This window comes from Equus asinus, chromosome 5 (genome assembly GCF_041296235.1).
Source record: "Equus asinus isolate D_3611 breed Donkey chromosome 5, EquAss-T2T_v2, whole genome shotgun sequence".
NCBI lineage: Eukaryota > Metazoa > Chordata > Mammalia > Perissodactyla > Equidae > Equus > Equus asinus.
Window position 1 is genome coordinate 105,469,218 of NC_091794.1, and position 13,820 is coordinate 105,483,037.

Below are 13,820 nucleotides of genomic sequence, written 5' to 3' on the forward strand. Positions count from 1 at the left end.
TAAGAGAGAGAATCTAGGAATGAATGTGGTACGGATCAGAAGCATAGGTGGGATCTTTTCCAGTCCACTCCCTCCTTAGGAGGCAGCACCACAAGAAAGGAGCATGGTATGGGGGAAAGGGGGACACAGTTGGTTAGACTGTGGTTCAAGTCTTGGCTTTGCCACTTCTTAACTCTAACTTGGAGCAACCTCTGACCTTCGGTTTCTTGCATTGTCAAATGAAAATAATAGCAAGATTAAATATTAAACAGGATAATTCATTCATTCAATAAATGGGGGTTTTTTGTTTTTGTTTTTTTGAGCAAGATTAGCCCTGAGCTAACTACTGCCAGTCCTCCTCTTTTTGCTGAGGAAACTGGCCCTGAGCTAACATCCATGCCCATCTTCCTCCACTTTATACGTGGGATGCCTACAACAGCATAGCTTTTGCCAAGCGGTGCCATGTCCACACCCGGGATCCGAACCGGCGAACTCCGGGCCACCGAGAAGCGGAACGTGCAAACTTAACCGCTGCACCACGGGGCTGGCCCCCATTCAATAAATGTTTATTGAATACTTGCTGTATTCCAGGCACAGTTGCAGGTTGTCAGCATAGTAGTATAAAAAGCATAGAACACATCTGCCCTTCCAGAGTTTATGTTCTAACATTAAGCATTCTATGTTTGTAAACACCCTAGGATAGTGAACATTGAGGTGTTTGATCAATTTTCCTTTCCTTCCTAGAGCCCGAGAATTTCCTAGCTGAAAGAGTAGGCCCGTCTTCTCTTTTCCTAATGTGTAGGCTCTACACATAAAAACAGAGGCTGTATTCCTGAGAGAACAGAACTCTCTGGTATGGACGAGAGTTCTCACTGTGCCTTTTTCTCCTAGGTTCTGGTTCTCCGTGAGCTGGCCATCAGCGTCCCCACCTTCTTCTTCCAGCAAGTGCAACCCTTCTTTGACAACATTTTTGTGGCTGTATGGGATCCCAAACAGGCCATCCGTGAGGGAGCTGTAGCTGCCCTTCGTGCCTGTCTGATTCTCACCACCCAGCGTGAGCCAAAGGAGATGCAGAAGCCCCAGTGGTACAGGGTGAGGGGATGGTTCCATTCCAACCACCAGCAAAGCACATTTATATAGAGTGTCACCTGGCCCAGAGGGCAGCAACAGGCCCCTTGCCACAGAGCAAGCATCACATTTGTTTTGGTCTCAAATGATTTTAAAAGCTCAGTATGAGTCGAGTTATTCTATTGTATTTCACTAAAGCAAAGATCTGTTGATAACCACACCATTATTTTATGTACCAGTAAGAATGAAAGTATGATTCCAATTAAACTCTGATTGACTGCCTTTTATCAACAGTTATAAGACATCTCTCTTCAGAGATGTTAAAATAAGGAGAAATGGGTGTCTCAGAATTGATGAACTACAGTTGATACTAATTTAGAAAGTGCCAGTTCTCTCTCCTAGTATCATGAATCCTGTGCTGATTGCTGCTGCCAAGAGAACTTACTAAGGAACCTTGTGCTACAGAAAGAGCCCTGAACATGGGATTGGAGACCTAGGTCCTAGTTTTGGCTTTGCTGTGTAACCTTGGACAAGTCACTTAATTTCTTTAAGTTGCTGTTTTTGCGCTATTAAATAGGGATGATAATGGTATCTGCATCATAGTATTATTATGAGAGTTGCTCAATTAAATGAGAGGACTTGATGAGTTGGTATTGTTGATGATACTGGCACAAGGTGCTGAGCAGGCACTGTAGCCCTTCAGAATCTTCAGCCCATATAGATGGGATGGGCCTGTGTTCTTTCTAACTTTGGACACTGGGTAATTAAGGCATTCCATATCTCCACGTAGCACACATTCGAAGAAGCGGAGAAAGGGTTTGACGAGACCTTAGCCAAGGAGAAGGGCATGAATCGGGATGATCGGATCCATGGAGCCTTGCTGATCCTCAATGAGCTGGTCCGAATCAGCAGCATGGAGGGAGAGGTGAGAAGCCATGTCAGAGGGGAGTCCAGGCTTTTCCCATGCCATTCTGTGAGCAAAACAAGGCAAGGTCTTTGTCCTCATGGAGCGACATTTCATAGGGGAAACAAGCAATAAACAGGCAAACAAGATCATTTCAGATAGCAGCCAGTTCTGTGAAGAACTGAGATGGAGGGTAATGGGGGGAGGGGTGACTCCCTTCCTGAGGCAGCGCCATTTGAGCTGAGACCCACATGACTTGGAGGAGCCAGCTTGCAATGGGCAGGGAAATTGTGTTCTAGGCAGAGGCGTTGAGATGGGAAAGAGTTTGACAAATTCAAGGAACAGAAAGAAGGGAACTGGTTCACCACGAGTAAGGGAGAGGGAGGAGGGGCCAAATTGTTCATAGTAGATGCTGGCTTTTATTCTCACTGAAGGGTAAACATTGGAGATGTGTACACAGGGGAAAGAAGTGATGTCATCCATTTTTAAGAATCTTTGCCACCTTGTGGGGAAAGGCTTTTATTCTCACTGAAGGGTAAACATTGGAGATGTGTACACAGGGGCAAGAAGTGATGTCATCCGTTTTTAAGAATCTTTGCCACCTTGCGGGGAAGGGCTTGTGGACAGGAAGCAATGAAAGCAGGGAGGCTGGTTAACAGGTGTGTTAGCTCGAAAAGCAGCTGTGAAAATGGGTTTAAAAGTGCAAGGGGGGCCAACCCCATGGCCAGGTGGTTAAGCTTGTGTGCTCTGCTTCAGCGGCCGGGGTTTCACTGGTTCGGATCCTAGGCGCGGACATGGCACCGCTCATCAAGCCATGTGAAGCAGCGTCCCACATAGCACAACCAGAGGCACTGACAAGTAGAATACACAACTATATACCAGGGGGCTTTGGGAATAAGAAGGGGGAAACAAAAAAAGAAAATTGGTAATAGATGTTAGCTCAGGTGCTAATCTTTAAAAAATAAAAGTGCAAGGATCTTATTAGGGAAATAACCTGGGAGAGAAAATGGGGAGGGAGCTGGGAGAGGTTTGGAGAACCATCGGACTTCAGTGTACATCTGACCCTGAGTGAACAAGAGAGAGAAGAAAAGTTGGGTGGAAGTATCCTAGTCTGTGCTGCAGTGTCATCATGGGGTCCTCAGGCCAAAGTCGGCCGTCAGACGAGGCCTGCCTTAGCATTCCTACTGTGTTCTGTCATGGGCTAGAAGCAGCCCATGGAAAGTATGGCCTTGGCACAAACATGGCCATAGATTTTGGAGTAGCAGCTGGAGCCCTTGGTCAGTTATATGCCTTGCAGTTGGAGGTCCTCTTCTCACAGCTACCATAGGAGGCTATTACAGTGGTCTGGGCGAGCGACAGTGGTGGCCTTGACTAGCATTGGCAGTGCAGACACTGAGAAGTGGTTTCAGTGTCAGTGCACTGACACTGGATTCAGGATATATTTGAGAGGCAGAGCTCCATCTGTGAGTCTTCCTGTGGGGAGCTAGTTGGTGTGGAATTTCATCTGAGGGCTTCCTGCTTTAATAGACCCAGTGATCATTTGGTAATGGCTGTGCCATAGAGGTGGTGTGGTGTGTGCTGCAGTTTGTGTAGCCCAACTAGTCTGACTTTGCATCCCCTCTCCTCTCTATACTTTATGACTTGGGTACATTACCTCCTTTAGCCTCATTCTCCTTACTTTAAATGGGGGTCTTATCCACCTCATTGGGCTCCTGTGAAGTGCTTAGCACAACACCTGATGCATAGTGGGCATTCCATAAATGGGAGCCCTCAGAGATTTCCCCACCCGAGTATAACATGGTGCTTTCCACTGTAGTCCTGACGTCTCTGGGAATTTTGTCTTCTCCCAGTAAAACAGGACAATATCACCTGACTCATAGATTTAAATGAAATAGTACTCATGACAGTGCTTTGTAAATTATAAAGAACTACCCAAATGTAAGGTATTATGGTTTCATAACTTGTTCATTCATTCAATAAATACTAATTGAGCTCCTACTATGGGCCAGCTATACCACGTCCTCAGAGCTAAAATAATGCAGCAGTGAGTAAAACATTGCATTCTAGCAGGGGAGGCAGACAGTACACAAGTAAAATATATCGTGTGTCATGTGGCAATGAATGCCACGGGGAGAAGTAGGGCAGAGGAAGGGAACAGGAGATGCTGGCGGGGATCAGGGAATACGTTTTAATGTATGGTGATGCTTGAGGACAGTCGTGAAGGAGGTAAGAAAAAAGCCATACAGACATCTGGGTGGGAGCATTCCAGACATCTGGTTCTGCAAGCGCAGAGGCTCCCAGGCAGGAGCACGCTCCTTTTTGTGGGGAGCAAAATTGCTGTTGTGACTGAGCCGAGCAAGAGGAGAGAGGTGATGAGAGGTGGGTTGGAGGAACACCTGGGTGGGGGGGGCACATCATGTGGGGTCTGGGAAGCCACTGTAGAGACCTTGTGTGGGAAGTTGTTAGTGGGTTTTGAGCAGCAGAGTGACATTTGACTCATGTTACAAAAGGATCGCTCTGGCTGCCATGTTGAAAATGGATTATCGGGGGGCAATGGCTGAAGCCAGGAGTCTAGTTAGGAAGGAACCGCAGCAATCTTAGCAAGGCCTTTTGTGACTTGGACTATAGTGGGAGCTATGGAGGTTCAAGGAATGGCTGGATTCTGAATTTGGGATTTGGACGTTGGTGGGGGAGAAAGAAGAGTCAAGGTTTTTGGCTTAGCAACTGGAAGGATAGAGTTGCCATTTACTGAGATGGGAAGGCTGAGATGGGAGGAGCAGGTTTGCATAGAAGGTTAGGAGTTTGCTTTTGAACATGTTAAGTTTAAGATTCCTGTTGGGCATCTGAGCGAGATATTGAGTAGTTGTGGGGAGAAATCTGGCTGAGATACAGATTTGGGAGTCCAGCATATAGATGTTATTTCATGTCATGAGACTGGATAAGAACCACAAGGGAACTAGAATAGTTGGAGAAGAGATGGGGTCTGAGAACCTGAGGTCGGCAGATGAGGAACCGAGAGAGACCAAGAAGGTGCAGCTGGGGTGGGGTGAGGGGTCGGAGGAGAGCCAGGAAGGGTCCAAGAAGCCAAGTGAAAAAAAAGTTTCAAGGAAAAGGAAATATGAAGTTGGATCAAATGCTGCAGAGAAGTCAAATAAGATGAGAACTGAGAATTGACCGTCAGATTTGGCAGCATAGGAGTCATTCACTGGTGACCTTGACAAAAATACTAGGCAAGATTTTATGAACAATGAAAATATCTGTGTGGAGAAAAGTTTGGCAAATTTTTTTATATCCTCAGTTTGGACTGTTGGAGGATGAGTTATTAAGCATTTCCTCTGCATAGGAAAGAGTCATGAGTTCTCAGCCAGTTAGCTCATTCCACAGCTCCTCTGGAATTCCTAGGACTCTGAGAAAATTACTTGCCTGAGTTCTTTCTACCTGGGTTTCTGGGGAGAAGAGAGCAGAATATCCTTAACAGGATGTTGGTGTGGGGCTGCCCCTCAGCCTTGCAAGAGGCTTCATTGCTGTGATCTTAGGCTGTAGTCACAGATTTTTGCAAGTCAGCTTTTCTAAGCCAAGAGCGGTGGGGGTCTTTGGCAGCTAGCGCCTTCTGCTGCTTCCTTGTTCAGTAGGTGATGCTCTCATTCCTAAATTGGAACAAAATCAGGCGCCCTGCATGGTTCTAGGGAAATCCTAATCCTAAAGATGAAGAGTGGCCACCCTCCACTTTGGAAATAGTACCGTTTTAGGGTTGGGTGAATGTGTTACTCTGTAGACTCCACACTGCCCAGGTTGAATGCCACTTGTAAGTAAAGATGATTTTTCCCTCTACGTATATAGCGCCTGAGAGAAGAAATGGAAGAAATCACACAGCAGCAATTGGTCCATGACAAGTACTGCAAAGATCTCATGGGCTTCGGAACAAAACCTCGCCACATTACCCCCTTTACCAGTTTCCAGGCTGTGCAGCCCCAGCAGTCAAATGCCTTGGTAGGACTGCTGGGATACAGCTCTCACCAAGGCCTCATGGGATTTGGGGCTTCCCCCTGCCCAGCTAAGTCCACCCTGGTGGAGAGCCGGTGTTGCAGAGACTTGATGGAGGAGAAATTTGATCAGGTAAGTTTCAAGAGGTCTGCTCCCTCTGTTCCCAAGCTCCACACCTCCCTTTCCTTTGCCAACCCTGTATCTTTCCTCTCTCAGGTGTGCCAGTGGGTGCTGAAATGCAGGAATAGCAAGAACTCGCTGATCCAAATGACAATCCTTAATTTGTTGCCCCGCTTGGCTGCATTTCGGCCTTCTGCCTTCACAGGTGAGGATGTCCATGGAAGACATCATTACCCATTTAAGGGTAATTAAACAGGGAAGAAGTGATTCCAAAAAGTGTATCTGCTTCTCACATGAAGCAGTGCCAACTAAGGGGCTAGTCTCTGGTGTCTTTGCCCTCTGTCCAATTTCAGTGGTATCTAGTTCAGGTTTTTTACAAGTGTCTGAGGCAGCAGACACAGAAACAGTCAGGATGTGTAGGCAGAGAGGCCGTTCCAAAGCCAAGCAGATTCTCGTGCATGGAAGCCAACAAGTTCATGAATGGACTCAGACTAAAGGAAGGGCAGTTTTGGTTTGGATACTGTGCAGCAGCCTTGCTGTGGGGCAGGCAGGATTTGGTGACCATCCTGCTTCCGCCCCTGAGGTGGTCACCGAGTAAGGGCTGGATGTTTCGGAAACAGATTTCGTCAGTGATATAGATTGTGAGTTCCCATATTCATACCCTGTTCTCACTGGGCAGTGGGAATTCCTGGCTCCTGAAGCTGGCCCAGAACAGATACTGGCTTCTCCCTGAGGCTTTCCTGGATTACTCTAGCTGGAAATACTCTTTTCCTCTTTCATTACAGCCCCCAGCTGTGGAAGGGCTTTGACATCAAACCTGAGGTGAATCCTGCCTCTGTCCTTAACTGTGAGGTTTTGGACTGGTTATTTGACCTTCCTGAGCCTCCACCTCCTGACTTGTAAAGTTAGAATAACAATCCCTCCCTCACAAGCTGAACCACACTAATGCCTAAGCACCTGCTCTAAGTGCCTGGCACAGAGTAAGCCCCAATAAATGGAAACCATTATTATATTACAATTGCCTCTAGTTACTTGAAATGTATTTTGGAAGTAAGGTAAAGGTAAAAATTATATTAATACTCCAGTTGCCTTTTCATACTTAATATCCTGTCTCACCTCCCTACTTGCTAAGTGTAGAAACCCCGTCTTGAACATCTCTCTGCACTTCGCTATGGTGCACAGTGCCTGTGCTTAATAAGCATTCAGGACCAAATGAGAGCCAGGGGAGTAAGTGGAGGGCCAGCCTGACCCTCAGCAGATGCCGTTCCCTAGCACCGACTCATTTCACACCACCCAGCCTGGATGACACAGCAGGAGAAATATATAGCTGGTGAGGTGTTAAATGTGATATGTGTAAGAATAGAGCGTGTTGAGTAAGGATGAGACAATTAGCCACATAAAATCACTGAACCAGAGAGAAATGGTATAATGAAAATCTCCCCATATTTTTTCAGCTTTCCATTCTTCCCACCTGGGACCCAGCAGCTTTTCTCTTTTTTAATGACCAGACATGCCCTGTTCAGTAGAGCTTTAAATGATCTTGGGTTGAAAGTCTCTAGTTCAAAGGAAACTAATAACTAGGCCAAATATGATCAAAGTCTGGGATGTTGGGGAAGCAGTTACCCTAGGAAGTTCAAAAGGCTGCCTAGCAGCAGGATACAAAGGCTCAAGGGGCCCCTAGGTTTATTCTTTTGATGTGGGTTTTTGTTGTTTTATTAAATAATATATTAAAATATGTCACTGAGATTGAGCCTGGCAGCCTCCATAACTACCTACCTCATTGGGAAAGTGCCCACTTTTATAAAGCTTGCAGTTTGGAAGTCATTGCTTGAACTTCCTGATGATGGAGGCTTTGGGAATATCAAAAATACCCTAAGATGGGACTAGAACCTCTAATAATGTCAGATTCCTAATCTCTTTGGATGCTGAATCTGGAAAAGGAAATTCCCCTTGATTGAAGCTCATTTCCTGCTGAAATGCTGTCTCCCTGTGCCAGGCCTGGTGTTCCTCGTTGATGCACTCTGATTTTGGGGTTGTGTTACCTTGGTTCTCAGACTCTTCTTCCTGGGCCAGCATGCTTCATCATCATTTGACCACAAGAGCTGTGGGAGAAGGCATTTCTTGTTAGGGTAAATGCAGTGATATGTATGCGCTGTTTGGGAGTCTAGTTCACTGTCTCCTACATGTGTTTCTGGTGGCCTGCAACACCCCTAACTTTCTAATGGATGTGTGGTCTTGCCTTCTGTGCTATTATGTATGTGCTGGTGGTGCACGGACTTGGGGCCAGCAAGATGGAAGAGAAGAAATAGGAGAAAGGCAAGCAACAGAAAATTCCAGCCTTCCGAGGAGTAATAACACTTTAGCTTAAATTGCCCAAGAATCGCCTACCCATGCCCATTGGCTTATGTAAACTTAATGAAAATACACATGACTTTCCAAATTACAGACTAAATCTTGTTCTATTAAGTATAACTATAACAGAAATCTCTAGGTAATAGCAAAGTGATTTCCAGGCCTAAGCTGAATGGAATGGCCTGTTTATTGCAAACAGTCTTCAATATTACTTTAAATTTCAATATAGTATAAAATAGTTTAAATGATCTTCTCGTCTTCTTTTTGTTTTTAAACAAGATTCAACATATATTTCTTAAACAAGAGCATGTAATCTTTCCCTCAAAATATAATACTAATGGGGACAATTATATGATATTATTGTTTTAGAGACCCTTTAAGTTTTTTTTTTAATTAAAGGAAAAAAAATCTTTTATTTCTAATATTTCCAAAAGATGTATCTGAAGAGTGATTATCAAGAATAAAACTTTGGTTATTAGTACATTCTCTAAATTCTTCTTAACATCTTTCCAGCAGACTTTCTTAATTTATTCTTAAATTTAAGTGTTTTATAGGAACTCTGACCTTTGATATATAGATCAACCCTGACCTTGAGCCATACACTTTGTCTTTTCTGTGCTCAGATACCCAGTACCTCCAAGATACCATGAACCATGTCCTAAGCTGTGTCAAGAAGGAGAAGGAACGTACAGCAGCCTTCCAAGCCCTGGGGCTACTTTCTGTGGCTGTGAGGTCTGAGTTTAAGGTCTATTTACCTCGTGTGCTGGACATCATTCGAGCAGCCTTGCCCCCTAAGGACTTTGCCCATAAGTAAGCATCTCTATTGTGATTTCACCTTCCACCCCATTTGGTTGGAGAGGAAGGATGCTCCATCTCAATTTCTATGGAGCTTAAGCCCATTCTTTGCATCATTAATCTCCAGGGTATAGCAGATTGTATAAAGAACAGCCCTTCCTCAGTTGAGTTCCAGCCTTTTCCAAATGAGATGATATATATGTAAATATTTTGGGTGGTTGAATACCCTGTGAACATGTTAGATGCCAGTGCTGTTTTCAATATTATTATTTACTGGAAATCCTTTTGCTCTTTTCTCTGGCTTTCAAAGGTCTTATTTTGATGTAAGACCTAAAGAGAAGACTCCTGGATGGAACTGAGGAGACCTAATGGTCACTTTTTTCCTTATCGCTAAAGTCAGATAAGTTATTCCACCTCACGAAACTTCCCAATGAATAAAATATGAGAAAAACCTTCAACACCTTACAAGATGGAGAAGCCAGGGTATCTTCTCTAAGGCTAGGTGGTCAGTGTTTATTAGAGTTGTGTCTTTATATTTCCCTGTTTTAGCAGCAAGGATTGCTCTGGTGAATTAATAAGGCTCCCCTGTTTTAAAGCCCAGCATTCTCATCATAGGGTGCATTTTATTCCATGTGATGGCTGTCCCTGCACTCTGGTTCCTGATATATGCATTGTTCAGTTTGCTTCCTAAATAGGTATCTTGGCGAGCACAGTGCTAACCTATATGGTGCCTTTTGTGTGGATTTGGAAAAGGGGCTCCTTCCTCAAGACACTTGACTGCCATCTGCTGGATTGTTGTTTTAAACATACAAATCTACAGTGACTACAGTGTGATGGGCCCCCTAGAATTGTGTAGTAGATAACCTGCACACCCACATGTGGTGGCCCTGCCTGGGTAACCTGCCCTCATTGCCCCAAGGCACTTTTGAGGTAGGGTATCAGAGAATGTTGTTATGTCTAAACTAGCCACTCTTTGGTTCTCTGCAGGAGACAGAAGGCAATGCAGGTGGATGCCACAGTGTTCACTTGCATCAGCATGTTAGCTCGAGCAATGGGTCCAGGCATCCAGCAGGATATCAAGGAGCTGCTAGAGCCCATGCTGGCGGTGGGACTGAGGTGGGTGTCAGAAACCTGAGCTTTTCCCATCTCGGGTAGTATGAGGCTTGAGCCACAGTTCTGGGACTCTGTTGAAAGAGCAAGGCATGGTTGTTTGCACATTAAATTGGATAGGCAAGATAGCTCACACTAAACACATAGTTTCAAATTCTAGTTTCATCACTAGCTAGCTGTGTGATCTTGACTAAGTTGCTTAACTTCTGAGCCTCAGTTTTCTCACCTGAAAAGTGGGTGCAAGAGCAATTCCTATTATCTAGGGTTGTCCTGGGGATTAAGTGAAAGAATGAAATAGCCATTCTAGCACAGTGCCTTGCATGTAAGAAGTGCTCGATTAATGTTTGCTGTTGTTTATGTTATTTTTGGGCAAATTGCGTAAGCTCCCTACACTTTTGTTCTCTTCATCTATGAAGTAAGGATGATACTCTCAATCTGCTTCCCAGATTGTTTATTGAGACTCAGTCTTCTGCAGTGGCTGAGTGATAGTAAACTAGTTCTCCCATGGCAAAACCCAGAAACTTAGAGATTGTTTTGGAATCTGGGACCAGACCTGGAGAGTTCAGGACATTTATTCTATTTTATGGTATCATTTCTACTTTAAAGTCCAAGCAGTGATGGGGCCTGATCCCCTTGCTAGACAAGAAGGGCAGTTTCTTCTCAAGAGCAGACCAAATGTCATGTTTCCAGCCCCAGATGTGACTGATTTCCTTCCCCTCAGCCCTGCCCTCACAGCTGTGCTCTATGACCTGAGCCGTCAGATTCCACAGCTGAAGAAGGACATCCAAGATGGGCTACTGAAGATGCTGTCCCTGGTCCTTATGCACAAACCCCTCCGGCACCCAGGAATGCCCAAGGGCCTAGCCCATCAGCTGGCTTCCCCTGGCCTCACAACCCTCCCTGAGGCCAGCGATGTGGGCAGCATCACTCTTGCCCTCCGAACTCTTGGCAGCTTTGAATTTGAAGGTAAGCAATTGCAGTGGCTTGGGCCAGGCCTGTGGCCAAGTGGTCAAGTTCGCACACTCCACTTCGCCAGTTCAGATTATGGGCGCAGAACTAGCACTGCTCATCAAGCCATGCTGTGGCAGCACCCCGCATAGAGGAACTAGAATGACTCACAACTAGGATATACAACTGTGTATTGGGGCTTTGGGGAGAAAAAAAAAAGAGTGGCAACACACGTTAGCTCAGGGCCAATCTTCCTCACCAAAAAAAGCATACTGAAAAAGAAATTGCTGTGGCTCTTGCAAGATGGTGATGCTGAGAACCTCAAGAAAGGAATGAGGGTGCCTAGAATTTCTGGATCTTGCTAGGGGTCCTGGAGACAGGCTAGCTGATTCTGCAGCTCATTCTTCCTGGACTCTTAACATATACAGTCATACGTCACTTAATGATGGGGATACGTTCTGAGAAATGTGTTGTTAGGCAATTTTGTTGTGGTGTGAACATCAAGGAGTGTACTTACACAAACCTAGATGGTGTGGCCTACTCCACACCTAGGCTCTATGGTACTAATCTTATGGGACCACTGTCGTATATACAGTCTATCATTGACCTAAACGTCATTATGTGGCCCATGGCTGTATTGTTAATTCGTACTGTTTGTTTCTTTGTCCCATACTGAGTTTTCAGGCAGAGGATGTTCAGGGAAGGTGTGCATTGATCCAAGGAACTAATGCTTCAGAGATGGAAAAGTTGAAGATGAATCCTCCTGACCTCCCCATCTCCGTGTAGCTGAGATGGCATTTAATGCTTTAAAAAGTATAACCTGGGCCTTTTAGTGTTTCCATTCCTGTGGCAGTATGATTTCCAAGAGTGCTGTACTGTGTAGTTCAGTTTGCAATTCCAAGCTGCAGATAAACCCACATTAATGCCCTAGGGAGATATATTTCAGGAGAAAAAAATGGATACTTTTGAAATTTAAGATCCTGAAGGTGGTATTGGTCAAGACTACAGGGAAACAAGGCCAGTACAAAAAGCCTAAACATGCCGTCTGTATACTCACAGCCGTCTGCGGTTTCCCTATTGCAGTTCCTCCACGGACATCGATCAGCACCCTGGATAATTTATTTCTAGTGAATAGAAAGTAGCTACATTTAAACCCAGGCTACAGCAGACTCTCTTTTTGATATTTAAATGTACGAACTAAAATACCCAAGATAAATTTGATCAAGAATTGTTTTACTCTCTGGGAATATAAAGGATTCAGTCAGAATGAAACAAAATAATTTGTCCTTTGAAGGGAACAAAGAAAGGATTAGGATGGGAGGGATGCCTGTTTTTTTGCTGAGGAAGATTCACCCTGAGCTACTATCTGTGCCAGTCCTCCTCTTGTTTGTGGGTTGCTGCTGCAGCATGGCTAATGAGTGGTGTAAGCCTGTGCGTAGGATCTGAACCTGTGAACCTGGGCTGCCAAAGCGGAGCACACGAAACTTAACCACTATCCCACTGGGCCGGCCCCGAGGGATGCCTTTTTCTGTCTCCCAGCTCTTTCTCCACTTCCTGTCTGCTTTTCGGCTGATTGGAAGCCTGTTTGTTACCTTTTTAAGAGAAGAGTTCTGGGTCAATATCTTGCTCATCGATACCTCATTGAAAATGAAATTGTTAGTCATGAAATGGAAAATGCATCTAGCAAGTTTCATACCTACTGTCCACAGCAGCAATGTTGATTCTCTCTCTACCTTTGTATCCAGGCCACTCTCTGACCCAGTTTGTCCGCCACTGCGCGGATCATTTCCTGAACAGCGAGCACAAGGAGATCCGCATGGAAGCCGCCCGCACCTGCTCCCGCCTGCTCACGCCCTCCGTCCACCTCATCAGCGGCCATGCTCATGTGGTTAGCCAGACTGCAGTGCAAGTGGTAGCAGATGTACTCAGCAAACTGCTCGTGGTTGGGATAACAGATCCTGGTAAAGTTTATGAGAAGAAGCAGTCTAGGAAAGTTTAGGCACTTTGGGCTGTTGAAAGTAGCCAGTTTCCTTGCATGGCCTCGCTAGAGACCTTCAGCCTCAACAAGCTGATGTTCAGCTCTTTCTCTGACAAGGCATTAGGCATGGCTACTCCAGATTATTGGTGAAAGATAATCTGTCTTTAGTTGTATTATCTTTGCTCCTATGAGTAGAGAAAAGAAGGACAGGTTAGATGACAGAAAGATATCTAGAATACTCTCACTAGACCGATGGCACTGGAGGTGGGGCCTGGGATAGGACTGAAGGGATGAGATCGTTGAAGAAGCGTTCAAAGGCTCAATTGCTCTTGCAGACCCTGACATCCGCTACTGTGTCTTGGCATCCCTGGATGAGCGCTTTGATGCACACCTGGCCCAGGCAGAGAATTTGCAGGCCCTGTTTGTGGCCCTGAATGACCAAGTGTTTGAGATCCGGGAGCTGGCCATCTGCACTGTGGGCCGGCTCAGTAGCATGAACCCAGCTTTCGTCATGCCTTTCCTACGCAAGATGCTCATCCAGGTAATGATATGACAGTCAAACCTAGAGGCAGTGGGGAAAGG

The 13,820-nt window shown here is 45.3% G+C and overlaps 1 protein-coding gene across 7 annotated transcripts in view; it reads left to right on the top strand.

Annotated features, from left to right (window-relative positions):
• Positions 1–13,820, top strand: part of MTOR (mechanistic target of rapamycin kinase) — a 119,592-nt gene that overhangs the window by 4,925 nt on the left and 100,847 nt on the right. For all 7 annotated transcript variants that reach the window (XM_044769665.2, XM_070511090.1, XM_044769663.2 and 4 more), the window contains exons 5-13: positions 871–1,071; positions 1,838–1,972; positions 5,792–6,067; positions 6,152–6,260; positions 9,031–9,217; positions 10,190–10,318; positions 11,034–11,278; positions 13,006–13,221; positions 13,574–13,779. In XM_044769665.2, the coding sequence (XP_044625600.1) occupies positions 871–1,071; positions 1,838–1,972; positions 5,792–6,067; positions 6,152–6,260; positions 9,031–9,217; positions 10,190–10,318; positions 11,034–11,278; positions 13,006–13,221; positions 13,574–13,779 (1,704 nt within the window). The remainder of the gene's footprint in view (positions 1–870; positions 1,072–1,837; positions 1,973–5,791; positions 6,068–6,151; positions 6,261–9,030; positions 9,218–10,189; positions 10,319–11,033; positions 11,279–13,005; positions 13,222–13,573; positions 13,780–13,820) is intronic.